At 39.8% G+C, this 16516-nt stretch overlaps 2 protein-coding genes across 14 annotated transcripts in view; one reads left to right on the forward strand and one right to left on the reverse strand.

The window, feature by feature from the left end:
• Positions 1–269: 269 nt before the first annotated feature.
• Positions 270–12732, forward strand: LOC148425582 (uncharacterized). Its single transcript, XM_088411380.1, has 4 exons — positions 270–482; positions 1976–2092; positions 2171–2389; positions 12330–12732. The coding sequence occupies exons 1-3, from the start codon at positions 440–442 to the stop codon at positions 2386–2388; spliced, it is 378 nt and encodes a 125-aa protein (XP_088267506.1). The 5' UTR covers positions 270–439; the 3' UTR covers position 2389; positions 12330–12732.
• The window catches only part of LOC148425583 (focal adhesion kinase 1-like), a 47039-nt gene continuing 33549 nt past the window's right edge, over positions 3027–16516 (reverse strand). For 9 of the 13 annotated variants that reach the window (XM_088411370.1, XM_088411368.1, XM_088411367.1 and 6 more), the window contains 10 exons: positions 13932–14009; positions 13622–13810; positions 12276–12449; positions 10363–10422; positions 7654–7693; positions 7194–7297; positions 5394–5549; positions 4791–4871; positions 4618–4703; positions 3027–4406 (listed from right to left, as the gene is read on the reverse strand). In XM_088411370.1, the coding sequence (XP_088267496.1) occupies positions 4280–4406; positions 4618–4703; positions 4791–4871; positions 5394–5549; positions 7194–7297; positions 7654–7693; positions 10363–10422; positions 12276–12449; positions 13622–13810; positions 13932–14009 (1095 nt within the window). In that variant the 3' untranslated portion in view covers positions 3027–4279. The remainder of the gene's footprint in view (positions 4407–4617; positions 4704–4790; positions 4872–5393; positions 5550–7193; positions 7298–7653; positions 7694–10362; positions 10423–12275; positions 12450–13621; positions 13811–13931; positions 14010–16516) is intronic. The other 4 variants (XM_088411372.1, XM_088411373.1, XM_088411371.1 and 1 more) reach the window with 2 other exon arrangements.

Here is a 16516-nt window from a genome sequence, read left to right on the forward strand (position 1 = left end):
CCAATTTTGACTTTATCTGCATAAACTTCATTCAGTTGTCTTGTTGAATGATTTCCCCAACTGAGAATGCGTCATTATGCAAAGAAATGAGTTGGCATTTCAGAGAGAAAAGAAAGCAAACAACTTGTCAAGCAGACATGCTGCACAAGTCAAACTGTGCTGGCTTTAAAAAGCCTTTGTTTCTCAAAGGAAGTGGCTTTCATTGGACCATGTGATTGACAGCAGAATAGCACGTGACAAGTATCTGTGAAACCAAACATCATGGAATGCCACACACATGCGCAGCGCGACAACATTTATGAAATACTTTCGGATGAAAGACACTAGATGACATGGGTGGAACTGCTGAAGTGGATTTGTACCAACAGAAACCCAACACACATGCACACACAGCGGACACGACAAGTTGGACGGACTCATGAGTTGAGTCAATGCCAGGATGCTGCTTGTTCTCGTCTTCCTCTCTCTTCTCATCTCCCCAGGTGAGTTTTCATGCAGGTTCAAATGCTATCAGACTTTTATTTATTTATTTATTTTTTAATGAAGTCAGAGGTGCTTCTTACCAGTATTGCTGTTTGAAGGCTATAGCACGATAAAGGGGTACAAGTTCACTGTTCAAGATGCAATTATGAGAGATTATCAGAAAACATAGTGAGCATCTAATGTAGCACAATAGTAATCAAGAACTGACTTTAGCTGTATTTGAAGCAATCGGGTCTTAATAAACAGCTTTCACAGCATCAAAAGTACATACAAGCTTCATGGAATAATTTCTAATGAGGAATCAGTGACATTTTAATTAAAAAAAAAATACTCCGTCAAGTCATTGTTTGCAGCTGAGCTCTGCTAACTTTGCTCTGCCAAGATTAGAAAAAAATTGATCATATTAACTCATTCAATGCCAGGGACGTATTTTCGCTTTTTTTTTTTAAGAGTCCGTGCATTCACTTCCAGATATTAAGGACATTTATTTCCAGATACGTAAGTATTAAATCGATATTTATTTATCAGGGATTGAATGTCTGGACTTAAAAAAACATGAAAATACATCCCTGGCATTGAATGTGTCAAAAGATCAAACAAACACATTACAAACAGTCTTCGAAACGATTGTTTTGTTTTGTGTGTCTTTCAAGATTTAATTAATGTAAATATTTGTTAGTTTGTTACAAAATAAATGTTGCAAATGTAACCAAACGTTATTCATTAAAGAATACCAGATGTGCAGGTTTTTATTTACTTTTTTGGGGGGGAAGGGGATTTCCTTATATAATGCCATATTTGTCTTAAAAATCCTGTGGCATATGCCAATAATAAGTATTACCTGCATAGGCATATCACATTTCTTGCTGATCCATATTAACAATGTTAGGCCTTGATTGGAAGTTGATGTCATTTGTATGAATTGAAGTCCTTTGCTTGAAAACAATTTAGCAGAGCATAATCATAAGTTTCGACATGATTTGCATGGCTCTTGTAATGACAGGAAAACACATTTTGATATAGGCTCCAACTTTAAAAAAGAGGTTATAGAAATTTTTATTTAAAAAAATGCTTGTATAGAAATATTTACTGTATGTGTGAGGTCTGTGAGCGTGTGTTTGGGGATTCATTCGTAATCTGGACACTCATACGGAAAACGTGGAAGATAAGCAGAGCTGCATTAAGTTTCTGACATGGCTAGCAGCCTCACATTCTCACAAGCGCACACACTTGATTTGTCAGTTTTGTTGTCATGACAGCAAATCCGTTCTATCAACAGAGACACGTGTATAAAGGCAGAGTGGTGCCGCCGCACACTCTTAAAATTTTGAATAGCATAAAGCTTGTGGGCTCATATTATTCTTTTTCAATGATGCAAAATTTTTCGTCATTGTAGTCCGATTTAGTTTTGAGCAAATTCATACATAGCGATGGATATTTTCCAACTATTTCGTTACATCAGTTCCACCCTTGATTTGTCTTCTACTTGCAGTGCTGTTATTGGATTGCTACGTGTGCAGCTCTTCTCTCACTAATGACGAGTGCAACGCAAGCACACAGGAATGTCATCAACCTCTGGACACTTGCATGACAGTGGTGGACACTTTTGGTACCGATTCCATGGATCACACGGGACTCATAAAAGCATGACAACATCTTGCTCATTCACCATTTGCATGTTGCGCAGGTCTCATGAAGGCCATCGTCAAGCAGTGTGCCAGCAGGGCCACGTGCAACGGAGCGGCGTCTACCGCTTTTGTGGACTCCGATGGAAACGGGAACGCGGTCAGCTGTTGCAACAGCCACAACTTGTGCAACTTTAGCAAAGGCGAATCCGCTCACACCCGAGGACTCGTCCCCATGCTGCTGCTGGTGTCTGCAGCCACACTACTGCGGCCAGACTGAGGTCAGAAGGTCACACTTAATGTTAAACGGGTTAAACGTGGGTTAATAGATGTATTCTTGAATTGGGCCCTAGTCTATCACTAATGCATTATGAAGTCATAATTGCAGTAGAAGGTTCTCAAGTTGTACAGCAAACTCATCCAAACAAATGCTTAAAGGAAGAAAAGATTTGTCCAATGGATGAAAAATGGTAAATTCTGGTTAATTATTTTCATTCCCCTGAACCCCCAAATCAGTTGTCCATTGTAAGCACATATGAAGATCAAAACATTTACACTAATTATCATTTTTCCTTACAGCTCGTCCGCACTAGGGTTGCTGGATAATATATGGTGTATTGTTATTATTGCAGTCCAATGAAAAGTATGCAGAACTTTGTTCTGTTTTTAATTAACCAGATGAAACATATACAGTACTTTGTTGATTCAGGATAAAACCATATGCACATGATTTGTAAATACATGATTTTCATGGGACGGCATCATATTGTACATACCTCATTGTTTTAGTTCATTTGAAATGTGGGATAACAGTATGTTTAAATTGTATGTCATGTTAACAAATGTAAAATAAATTTGGCACCATGCTACGTATTTTGCAAGTGGCTGAAATGAGTAAACCTTAAAACTTGTTTTCCATTCCCACTTAATGATTTTTATTTCATTGATTTTTTTTTTCCTGCTATTTAACAAGGAGTCAGACAAAATAAAAACCAGTGTTTACTAGCACGACTTCTGTACAATTGACCAGTGATGCACACCAGTACGGTTTACAATATACCAACATGAGCAGATTTACACAACGACAGAGATAAAATAGTTTATTTTACATTTGTAACCCTATATCCACCCAGGTATTGATTGGCTGGCTAGATGTGATAATCAAACCTGGGTCAAACTACTCTTGATTCATTTTGGTGCTGTGCAAATATGCTCTTCTCCATAACACTGTCACACCACGCGTGTGGAGTTTTGTGTTCTCAGTTCATTCTCGCGGGTTTGCAAGGTGACGTTCCAGTTGAGTGGCTCAAGACGACGAGCCAGGGATCTTCTATGTGTCGCAGTGCTCAACTTCATTTGTATTACTGGCAAATCACTCTGATGTGTGAGCGGATATGTTGGCATAGGGAACTTAAAATGTGACCAAAAGGAGGCTCTCGCCTCCTTTGTCCTCCTCAGTGCTGCTGGGATCAAATATGTATGTTCAAACGAAAATTGTGAGTCAAAACAACAGGCAATAAAGAATGAGAGCTGAGATGGCTTCATCCAAATCTTTCAAAGCTGCTCAGACAGGAGTTGCATGAGGAAGACGACAGAGAAAGAGTAAGTTGAAAAAAAAATGGTTTTCTTCTTTGTATCGAGAGTTTCCTTTGTCCTGTTCAAGATGTTATAAATAAAACGGCGAGAGTGGGAGGGATGGCAAAAGGAGGAATGAAATCGCCAAGGAGATGTGAAGTTTTCCGCGTCACATAATCGGAAAAAAACTACTGACATGCTGGAGTTTCTTCCTTGTGATATGATGATGCTCACGAGAATCAGGTCCTGATGGCTTGGATAATTCCAACAAACGGAAGCGAATGCAACCTCAACAGCGCTGGGCTCATCCATGCTGTTCTATTATAAACCATCCAACAATTCCTCTCTTTCTCCCAGTTCGGTCCACAAAGATGACAAATCCCTGATTCAGGAATTGTTTTTGCTCGGTTCTTTAAAAAAAGATCTCACAGTGGTGCAGAGTTAAACAAGGAATCAGCTCGGCGCTTACATCGAGGTGACGATGATATCAGGGCCCCACCCCACCCCGTTAGTCAGCTTGTGGATGGAAAATTCCAACAATGCTCACTGATAAGGAAGTAAACGGATCCACAAGTCCGTAAACAGCACTTGTGGCGCTAGTGTGGGCGGGACTGGGCCATCATCTTGAGTCGGGATTGGTCGATGACATCCAGCAGGTTTTTGGCGTCCACGGCGAGGGCATGAGCGGCGGTTAGCATTTGCTTCTTATAATCTTGCTGAAGACTGAATGCAATACATAGAAAAGACACATTAGTTACATCACACTAACACGTATACACAACAATACAACCCATTAACCCCCTTCATTCATAATTGTTTTCTCAGAATTTTTTTTTTTTTTTTTTTAAACTCATGTAAAATTCTCTTTTCTTAATATTCCTTTAACTCATCCAGGGTTACAGACGCTTGTGTTGTGTGATGTTTAAGTACCTACCTTGTCATCACATACTGCTGTGCTAACTTCATTTTTCCAATCAGTTCTGCCAAGTCAGAGTTCAAAAGCTTTTGCGCCATCTCAATCTGCACACACACACAAAATGCACATTGATAATAATGATGATAAAATACTGAATATATACGCCATTGTGTTTGTTCATGTGCCATTACCTCTCTGTGCGTGCTGGCTGGGAGTTGCGGTAGGGTCTCGTCTACTGTGGCCAATAATGTCCTCAAAGCGAGGCCCACATCCTGAAAACAGGAAACCACAATATCGTTTCTCTATGAGCCGTACAGCTCTGATTGACAAGCTTGTAACTGAAATGACGTCAAAGAACTTGACGCGTTATTTTCTGGTATCTTTGACAGGACATACTGAGCCAGATTCACTAAGTGAGTGGGCAAAAATTGGCCCAAACTTGATTGCGGACAAAAAATATAAGAAGCTGATTTTATAAGCATGCAAAATCTGATGTTCATTTGGCACATTGTCGGATAAGTACATTCAAATAGATTAATTTATCGCGCACAATGTGATTTATCAAACCTAGGGAAAATGGCAATTTAAGTAGAAAGTTGAAAAGACAGGTGCGAAATGGGGAAAATAAAATGCGGTTGGGAGAACTTTTCTGGGTTTATAAAGCAACATTATTGAAATGCCGCAAACAAAGATGATTGTAATTTAACAGCTATACAGCAGTTTTGGAGCATCTGATTGACACCAGGGCGGACTCGGAGGTACTCATGAGAAACAACCTAGTTTATCTCATTTACCTTGACCATTGGAACATACTCCTCGGGGGGAGCTGGCTGAATCTTGCTCGACATCTCGATCACAGCTTTAACCAATCCTGTCACATTCTCGTACACCTTGTCGTTTGAGCGGTCCAGATTGGCGGTGGGAGGGGGGCTGATCTCTTGGGTCTGTAGCTGAACCAAGTCAAGTACACATTTGGTGACGAGTTTTCGATGTGACATCATACAACAAGAACCAACACAAATGTGGAGACGTTACAAATCAGACACACAAAAAGAATGCTTTGTGTGCATCTCACCTGGTAGATAGACCACAGGTCCTTGAGGGCCGGTATTCTGCATGTATTTCCCAAGCACACCTGATTCAAATGCTTAGGTTCATTTTCATCGTCCTTGCTAATAAAATAATGATTTGAATCAGGTGTTCTGGGCAGAGAAAACCAGAAAACATCGGGAATACCGGCCCCTCGAGGACTGGAGTTCCACACCTATGTTAAGTAGACTATATGCATGCATTCAACACTCCAGAGACTAAACTAGAAAAAAGAAATATATGAAACAAAGGGTATGCAGACATCAGACAAAACAGAACAACTAACACTGACAAGCAGTCAGAAAAAAAGGAACAATTTTAATATCCTGAAGGAAAGCAGAACTATCACTGCTTTAAAATAGTAACTGTTAGCGATAAAAAGCTGTATTTTGATCATTTAATCTTAAATTGTTGTAAGAGTCTTTTCAATAAATGGTTCAATACATGGGACTTGAAAAACACTGTTGTTAATTTTGTTGATTTTCTCTTGAAATGAAAGCACACTATTTCCTGATATCCCACATTTTTTCCTCTTATGAGGTGGATTATCAAAATACTCCATCCATTTGCTCCTGCTCCAGCCCTTTTGTCCAATTTTAGCAGCCTTTGTGGCCTTCGAGCCAAAATGTTTGCCCACCCCCGCTCCATGACTATGTTAACTCCATCAATTTTCTTTAGCCACACCAGTATGCATTTCTTTATAATAACCGCTAGATGGCTATAAGGCACTATAAGGTTCTCTATAGTGGCTTACACATCAGCACAATCTTGGAATCTGAAATAGACTCATTGCCTTCTCATACTGCGGAATGTATTTTAAGTCCCCTCCTATGTGCGTTCCCGTTCTCGATTGAGAAAAAGGTTCAGATTATTATGACTACCATTCAGAGAAATATTTTCAGAATGAAAAGAGACATACAATTAAAGGACCGGCTTGTACAGCAAGACAACAGGTGGGCACAGAACATGCCGGACTGGATGTCAAATAGGACAACAAACACCATCTGCTCCTATTACACCAGCCACTGTTTGAAAACTGACAGCTGTGTGATGACATTTTCAGCGCGGCAGCAAGTTAATATGGTTAGTAAAAGTTCATAATGGCGAGAAAACAGATGTGTTGGCTTTGGGGGTACATAACCTTGTACTAAGAGTGCATAGAAAAGGGAGAGCGGGAAATAAATGACAAATTGATAGTAGAAGAGTTTGCACGAAATGCGTGTGATTAAAAAGACAGTCAGACACACACTCACACATGCTGCTTACCCGCCAGGGCTGAGGCCAGCAGCAAGGCAGAGTACAGGAGGAGCAATAGGAGGGACAGTGGGAGGAGGCAAACCAAAAGAGGAGGACAAGATATTATTGGGAAGCATTAAAACATGCACTGTATATATTAGGGAATTGTGTTGTTTTGATATGTGGATGGCATTGAAGTGATCAATATATTGCGCATTTATGTGTTTTTAAGTCAAACATTTGGCACATTTCTAAGCCTTCCAGTGCACCTTCACTCCTTCATTGTAGCTGTCAGCAGTGTTCACAGAGGCCAGACTGCACCCTTGGCTCTGGGCCCCAGGTCGTGGTGGTTTCTTCGGGGGGGCCACAAGCTCTGCAGGAAACAACATCTCCTTAGTTCTAGAGTGTAGTCGTCTTATTTGCAAGTTAATTCTATGAGCGTCTACTCTTGGGACTCACAGAATTCCACAATAGCATATAGAAAAATATACTGTAAGCAGGAGGGTCCTACTCTGAAATACATTGCTCAATCAACCACTTGTGAACACTCTAAAGTGTTGGCTATATGATAAAGATACTGTCTGCTGTGGATGGGGACAAATCCATAACTGTATAAAGCAAGCAAAAACACTATACACTTAAATGCACACTTGAGAATTTTAAATGGAAAGCAAGCAAAAAACTGTGGTTGGGGGACTATAATTTAAAGGTTACGGGCCTGTCTATTACCTGCTTTGCCAACGGGCTGGTATATGTGTTGGTTTCCCGTCTGCAAAAACAAACACACCAACAATACTTTGGGTTAGCAAGTATGTATGCCTAAGTAGAAGCTTGAGAGGAAATGAAACAAATTTACAGGCAAGACTATGCATCTAAGAAAAGTAGCAAATGTAACTTCATGTTCAAATCACACAACACTCAGTCTCTATTTGCAATTTGCAGCAGCATGTTTGTGTGTGTGTGGTCTATCACCATGTCACGTGAACATAATAATGCTCTGTTGGCCACACACATAACAAAAAAAAAAGGACCCCGAAGCATTCCTTGGTGAATTGTTGGTTACAAGAAAAAAAGGTAATTTTGATTTGTGATCATGCCAGTCAAGTGAAGATTTTAAATTGTGGCCAATTATTGGTTCTCTATATGTAGGAAAGTAGAAGCAGTGGCTGAGAAAAGTCTTTGTGCAATGGGAGACTTGTGGGTTGACAACCACAGACACCCCAAAATATTTGACTACAGTAACACAAACCCCCACATATAGGAGGGAGATTTTTCCCACCACAAACCACATTCTATGGGAGGAGGAGGTCAGGCAGTGTGATGAATTACAGAGACAGAAATATCTCTGTTGCCAAGGGCAACATTAGACTGCAAGGCCAATGTCTGCCAGTACACAGAAAAAAAAAATCCACTTTCTGGTATGTGTTATTGATGGTGACATGAAATTCTTTAATGCACTATCTAGAAAACAAAGCTCAAATTTGAACATGAATGGATGGATGGATGGATAGTACTATCGAGAAAACAAAACCATTTTCAAAACAAAGTACCTATGGAAATGCGTTTGATGTCTCCACATCTATCACACGTATCACACGTCTATCCAACTTTTCAGACATTATGCAACGTAGAACATTAAATTAATGGTAGAAAGACATTCAAGATTTTAGTCCTACTTTCAATTATATACTGTATACAGAATTCTCAAGTACTGTACAAGTAGGAATGTATCAAATCAAACTGAGCGTTGTGAGTAAAAATCTAAGCGGGGGACCAGCAACTATAAATCTTGAGTACCCCAGTGGGATACAATAATTTACACCAGGCCTCGGGTGCAAAAAGAATGTTAGTGAATAAAATCTCTGTGCGTCCTCCATCACACCTGAACTTTGTGCAGACTACAGGTGACCTCATCACCAAGGGAGCACTTTAACTTCAGGTTTGAACATGGCATCGCTTAAAACAACCCATGTGGGATTTTCCTGTGACGCCATTCTTCACACTCGGAATAGTTTAACTGCATGTTTCTGGGTGTAATTACAGGTGGCCAAATTTGGGCAGAACCCAGTAAACGCCACACAAAAAGAGCACAGCAACCCGCAGAGGCAAAGAGCGAAGCACAAAGACAATGATGGTTTGCTGCTTATGAAATGGTTTTCTATTAATACCCAGCGGCGATGTGGGAATCCACTGACCCCAGCACAAATGGGACACTTCCTGTTCCAGGATCACAACCCTTTGCTATTATCCAAATAAACACATGTTGCTGCCAAATTGCTGTGAGACCAATCAGAACGTGACTCATTCATCTCAGACATCACCTTTGTTTCTTTTATCATTCCCAACCACCTTCCCGTGGCAGACATCATCAAGCGTGCAATGGGAAAGTATCCAATTACATTTAATTGGGCCAATAATAACAGGATAACGCATTTACTACAGTTGATCTATGTGAGCAACATACAATGTCATGCACGCTAATTAAAATATTTTCCACGAGAGGGCAGATTTTTTTTTTTATCAACCTTAACTAGGGCTGTGCAACAAATCAAATTTATACAATCAATACATCATTATAAAAAATCAACATTTTTAAAAGTAGCTAAATCACGAAATCGGGTTTTTGCACAAGAACAGAAAAACAGCACAGAATCCTGGATGAGTGGGTTACAAGATGTATTTACAGTTGCTATTAACTACTTATTACAATATCAAAGACATATTTTTCTTTCACTGTTCAGACAGTCAATCCCAGCTCTTTGTATTTTTTTTTTCAAAATGTTAAATGTTTGGATAAAAAGAAGGATGTAATAATGTCTGGTACTAAATTGGGTGATTACTTACTGTGAAAAGTATCTTACCTGAAGTAATCAATCACACTACTACCTAAAACCTGGAGCAATAGACTACCCTAGTAATCAATTACCCTAAAGTAATCAATTACTCTCATATCTAATCCCTAAAGTAATCAACTATTTTAGTACTTAATCATTCAAACGAATCTATTACTACTCTATAACTATTACATGATTACATAAAGTGATCAATTATCTTAGCACTTAATTACCTAAAATAATCAATTGCTTTAATGTTTCGTGGCATTACGCAATTAAATCATTCAGTATTATCCTGTACTATTTTAGACGCTCCGTTAGCCAAAAAATTGCTTAAAAAAATCTATACATGCAAAGAAGTACCTGGAATTGAATGTCTGGCCTCCTAAAAACGTAAAATGTCCTTGGGACTGAATGAGTTAATTAAGGCATTTACACAAGCCATAAATGGCATTTTTTTGCACAAGCTATGAATGTAAGGTTTACCTTGAAGCTGATTTAAAATCAATATGCATTATTGTCTGAAAATCTTGACGATGAATGAACATGAATGGCATTTGTTCATTCATTCATGATCAAGGCCGAAAATAAGGAAGCGACTTACTGGTGGCTGGAGTCCATCATCTCGGTCCAGACTCCCTCGTGAACTTCTGGTTTCTGGTTTCTAAGCACAACAAAATGACAACAATTACCTCCCCCCAAAAAACTTGGCATCACGATGTGAGCATTCAATAAACACTGTGGTGATCAGGAAAGAAACATGCTAGTAATTACATAATTAGTCCTCAGTCGCGACGTGCTCAAGATAATCGATAGCGCTAAGTTTCACCTGTAGTTAACACAATGTAAACCAAAAAAATGCATTTGGAACAACAAACTTTTTAATATAATGCTACTCACACTAGACTTCCAATAAAACAGAGCTCGCACAGTGAGCGCTGCATGCCAGTCTAACAACTTCCACACACACAAACAACAATAAGTAACTTTACCACAACTTTTCAATGCCAATCCAAATCGAACAAGGAACACCAACGCTACATGTACACAAAGAATCCATATCCTCCCGCCTACCAGCTGTCCAAGGCAGGACTTGAAGACCAGCATAGCAATGGAATTCATATATGTTGTCTCAGGTGATGTCTGTATCCTCGTGTGTGCCGGCAGGTTAATGTAGTGGAGAATACATCCAAACCTCCAGCCCACTTTTATATGGCTGTAAAGCCCAGAGAAGGGGAAAGCATTGGAAAGGAAAGGAGGGATGGAGCACTCTGCCAATGAGCGGTCACGTCGACCACTTTCTCCCTCCAAGCCCATCTTTCTCCTCCTCCTTTTTCTTACCCCTCCCTGAAGGTAGTGCATTATAAAACCAGTTTGCAAACTACACACTTTTTTTGTGAACTTGTGTGTCGTCACTTAGTGGTTGCGTGTGTGTTGACTGGACTGTCAGATTCTCAAAGACTATCATTAGCTTGGAATTCACACAGGCCCCACCTGCCTGCAAACACACACAAAAACATGCGCACGCGGGCACATGCTTGTAAAAATGCGCCATTTTATTGGAATTTTTCCTTGCTTAATTGTTAACTTTGTATAACTACACTTTTTGATTTGCAGAGGCAACCTCATTATCATTTCTGCATACAGTGTGACAACAGGTACAGAAGAGGGCACAATAGAAGTACCTGGATTTAGGTAATCTGGGAAAGAAAAAGACGCAAGACTATAATTTTCCACTGTCATAGAGCTAACCGTAAGAGTCTAAAATTAAAATAGCTCGAGGTGAACAATTGTTTTCCGTGTTCAAGTAATTTGCTATGACAGCAACAGGAATTTAATGTCTCAAATTGAGAGCAGACTTGAGCTGTTAGAAACAGAGGAGCTACTGTCAGCAGACTAAAAGCTGTTGACTGCAGTTCGGTAACAGGTTTGTTAAGGACTTAAGGAGATGAAAATTTCCTTCACTACAACTAATATGCCTTAAAGCAGTTCTCAAACGGGGGTACATTATATCACTTTGGGGTGTATGTGAGATTTTTTTTTTTTTTTTTTTACAGATATCAGCAAACTGGATTTAATATTCTTCCAGGAACAGTTCATTGCTGCAACGTGTCCTGGAGTAATTTCAGTACCTGGGTTTAAAAAAAAAAGGGGGGGGGGGCTTCGAAGCATTTTCTTCTTTCCCCGGGTGCCCACTTATTAATGTATGCGTAAGAAAAAAAATATTATACACACACACACACACACACACAGAGAGAGAGAGAGAGAGAGCGAGAGAGAGAGAGAATGTAACACCAAGTGTTACACAGGTGGAGCTCAAATAAAAATGGCAATAACTATTAGGGAAAAAAAAAAAAAACAGATGCAAGCAAGACCATGCAGGTACCAATAACACAAGTTCACACTCTAGTCGAAGTCCAAACATGTTATCAACCTCTTTGTAAGATTTGGTTATTATACCAATACTCGCACTTGAAGGAGTAGGTGAAAAAAAATGTTTAAAGAACCTGATCATACATGGCCTGTAAAGTTCTCTTCTTGTCCTCTGTGTGTGCTGTGTGTTACCAGCAGCCTTTCCTCCTGCTCCAGCCACCTCTGATCCTCCTCCATCTGCTGCTGCTGTATCATCAGCTGTTCCTCCATTAACAGGCACTGCTGGCCTACACACTGCTGCGTGTCTATTTCCCTGTCCTACACACAAACACACACACACACACACACACACACACACACACACACACAAAGACACCACAAGCATGCAAAAAAAACAACCATGCACAACAGCAAGCATACAACATGGGGACATGGGGATGAAGACAACATGCACAAATATATATACAAAAATCAATAGCAAATGGATGAGACGCAGTAGCAACACAATAGACAGACAATGAAAAAAATGAATGTGTATGCCTCACACAATACTCACAAAAAGCTAAGCATATTCAGCCTTTGTATGGAATGGTATGATAAACAAAAGCAATACTGTACTGTAACTTCAAACAGGTGAGCTTGCCCTTGACCCTTTTGAATCTTTTGAAGACATGTTGAACTTTTCCAAGTTTCACTTTCTCTTGCACTTTTTCTCTAACAAGGAACTTCAAGTGTATGACTGAGCCAATAAATTTATAACCAGGTGTACACCTATTTTTTTTTTTTTCATGGGTTACTACATGAGTACCAGAACATAGACTCCTTCAAAAGAATGATACGCAGCCTATTTAGGCAGCTTCAATAGACAAAGATCCTCCGACTAGGAAGGCATGGGACGCACATGCCTAGCTTTATTAAGGATGAGGAGAAAACTATTACTGTATTTCTCTGTGTAAAAGTTGAGTTTTTTTCCCCTCATTTTCAACCCCCATATTCGGGGTGTCGACTTAAACCCGCACAACTCTAAACCAGACAATTTTCTCCACATATCTGTGTTTGAAAAACATGTGAAATTAGTAAACGATCCATGCTCTGATCTCACCAAGTCACTTGGGTAAAGAAGGCTTTGGCAAAGCATTTCTGGAGATCTCCATTTCAAACAAATTGGACGGGTCTGACGGTGACTACCCAAGGAAGAGTAACGTTGTGTGATGTTTGCGCCAATGATGACCAGCAAAGAGAGGACGCCCAGATTACTTTTTTAGCTTTTCGACAAATTCAAATTCAGCTTTGTCAAAAAATTAAAGCATTGAACCTTCAAATCATTTTATTGTTGCAACATTAGTTTCAGCATTTGTTTCTACGCTCGCGTGCGTTCATTGCCTCGCACCTGTCCTGTTTCTGCCCCACCCCTGCCCTCCAAAACCGCAACAGTAATTTGCTGTGTCTAACATAAAAGACAAAAGTTGAAAATTCTATAGGTGTCTTACTTCCATTGCTGAACCCCAATGTGCCATGTCTTGTCCATGTGGCTGAGGGAGGTGCTGTACATGTGAGTGTGCATGGACATGGTGGCGCGGGTGCGTGTGCGCGTGATGCGTCTCCAGCATTGTGGCCTGCGGGGGATAAAGGGCACTGGGCACTGAAGGGAGGGTGTGGGGGCCAGGGTAACCTGTCATCTGAAAAGCAGAGGAGACAGAGATAAGTAATGAATACAGCCAAAACACTCACTGTTGTGGGATATAATGAATGCAGGACATTCTCTGCATAGTTTACTTGAAGATGAAGCTGTCTACATACCTGGTAGTGTCCAGGGTGCTGGGCACTGGGGTAATAGCCTTCACTGGAGCGAGGGCTGGGGTAACCTGGTCTACTAGGCTATGATGAGAGGAAGGGATACAGAGGGTATGGTAGGTTACAAAGCATGATATACACTGCATCGTTCACACAAAAAACACAAAACTCCCAATTCATCAGGCTATTAGTTGCCAAATAAAGCAGAGAACAACTAGATGCTGAAACAACAGCGACCTGTTAGTTGTACCAACCAGCACAACAATAGGGCTAATAATTAGGCGCAATTTAGAGTTTCTCTGAGAGTTAAGGAAGATGGTAACATATGGTGTTATGGCTGAAAAACCAACATTCCAACTAGGTTCAGTCCTTGTACCCCACTAAAACACATTTGCTAAGAACACCATCTACTGGTGGATGATAGTAGGGGTTTGAAACTAGTACAAACAATATTAGGATTAGGGCCTGACTAATATGTATTTTTTAGGCCATTAATAGGCCAGTTAAATAGAATTAAATTTAATAAAATAGCAATTTCCTGCCAAGGTTTTTCAATAAGAATGAATTATACACAGATTTTCACTAGCTAGAAAACTTGTCCCTGCGAAAAGCAGGGTTACTGTTTAAAAAAAGTAGTAGTACATAGTGTATTAGTTATTTGACAGGTCAGCTCGGTAGAAGAGTGATTAGCACGTTTGCCTCACAGTTGAGAGTCCCGAGTTCAATTCCAGCTTGCTCCGGCCCTCCTATATGAAGTTTGTATATTCTCCTTGAGCCCACATGGGTTCTCTCTGGTTTCCTCCCATAGTCCAAAAACATGCACGGAATATTGGTCATTAGGCTGATTATTTTTGGCCATAATCAGCCGATGTAATTGGCTTGCCCTAAACAACATGCAGACACAATTAATACTGTACAAGTGTTTTGTTGTATCTATATAGCTGAATATATAATGTAAAAAAAAAAAAAAAAAAATGTATATTATGGACCAAGAATTAACATAATATATTTTGCACAGATATTATTTAAAGGCAGACCTCACTGGACAATGTATATATAAACCTTCTGCTTTTTTTGTTTTTAAAAAAACAAACAAACAAAAACATCTTTTTGAGAGACAAAATCTCCCAATTCTTTCCCCTTCACCAGCATATCTTTACAAAGAAAAAACAAAGTGTTGAGTTGCAGAGCAGAAGATTTGAGGCACAATTCATTGCCAGCACGCAGACACATTCATCATCATAAAGTTGAAAGTGCTGGCCTGACATACAGAAACAGTGCTGCCACAAACGCATGTCACAAAGACTTAGAACCAGTCTGGAGTGTGCGGCTGTAAAAATGTTTGAATGTGATGTGCTTTCAGCCAAAGTTAATACGATTTGTATTCTTAGACGCTCTTTTACTTCTCCACATCAGCAACTTTAAATTAAACCTCTGCAATGTATAATGTTATATCCGTAGTTCACAGATTTAGTTGAAAACACACTTAAGCACAGATGCTTATCCTGATATTACTTAATACATTTCGTGGACTTCTCTATCTGTTGTGGGCAAATTCACAACTGCCCACACCTGAGTCAACATTTGGTTCCATATTTTAACTGTCACATCTTTAACATGGTTACAGGTTAGTAAGGTTAGTGGAGTAAAGATTTGGACAGAGATTCTGAGCAAGCTATACATAGGGAGTGATAATCTGAGGACACATCAACACAAAGCCTGACGCAGACAAAAACAAACAACTGCCATGACATGAAACACCACCAAGGTCAATCAGCAGCACGCTGGCAGGCCGAGCACAATCATGCTGACTTCACAGTGATGCTGTTCTTGGCTCCAAACCTTTCAAAGTCACTTCACTGACATGATTAATTGAGGTTCGAAGGGGCAGATAGGGTTAGTAGTACAGGGAGGACATTTTCATCCAAGTGTTGAAATATTCTTGTTTGGCCCGCTACATTGGGGCATTGTCACATTGTCCAATTAATGAAATAAACTTTCAACTAAAAACAAATTTGTAATAGTTTTGCTTTAAAGCTGATTCATTCCTTAATAGTCGTCATGCTTAACCGAGAATATCAGATCGATACCAAACGTTGTGCCGTGCTTTACACGAACTGGCAAGGGAAGGTAATAGATAATATTCATACTTTATTTTCATGGTATTTGTACAGCATTTAATACTTTGAAATTTGCTACGTCTGCAGATGACGCTAGATCACTGTGTTTAAAGGCCATTAAATAACAACTATGGAAAGGGAACTAAAAATAAAAAAGTATAGTAAATACTGTGTTGTAATTTTCTAGGCTTGTGAACAAAGAGTGTGATTGGTTTGAAGAGAATGTTGCAACATTTTAGAATGCACTTCCAGAAGCAAGTAAGTAGTGGTTGTTAAATATATGTTACTGCAAAACTGCATAACCTGCTTTTATTGTTCTGCGAGGAGGTAGCATACAGGGGGTACTAAAGGATGTACAGGCAGTTGGAAGAGAGGCTGGCTTTCGTTTGGGTGGATGGGGAGTATTGGCGAACAGAGTAAGAACAGAGAGCACTGGGGTTAGTTTATCAGAGTGGAAAAGTGAGCAGAGGT

Source organism: Hippichthys cyanospilos, chromosome 3 (genome assembly GCF_059441005.1).
Source record: "Hippichthys cyanospilos isolate Australia breed blue-spotted pipefish chromosome 3, RoL_Hcya_1.0, whole genome shotgun sequence".
Taxonomy (NCBI): domain Eukaryota; kingdom Metazoa; phylum Chordata; class Actinopteri; order Syngnathiformes; family Syngnathidae; genus Hippichthys; species Hippichthys cyanospilos.

What these genes read in the sequence shown, in the direction of transcription:
- LOC148425582 (XM_088411380.1), top strand. Translation starts at nt 440, where the DNA reads ATGCTGCTTGTTCTCGTCTTCCTCTCTCTTCTCATCTCCCCAG. An exon ending in CTCTCTTCTCATCTCCCCAG is followed by an intron (nt 483 to 1,975) that starts GTGAGTTTTCAT and finishes TTCTACTTGCAG; the next exon opens with TGCTGTTATTGGATTGCTAC. An exon ending in GACAGTGGTGGACACTTTTG is followed by an intron (nt 2,093 to 2,170) that starts GTACCGATTCCA and finishes CATGTTGCGCAG; the next exon opens with GTCTCATGAAGGCCATCGTC.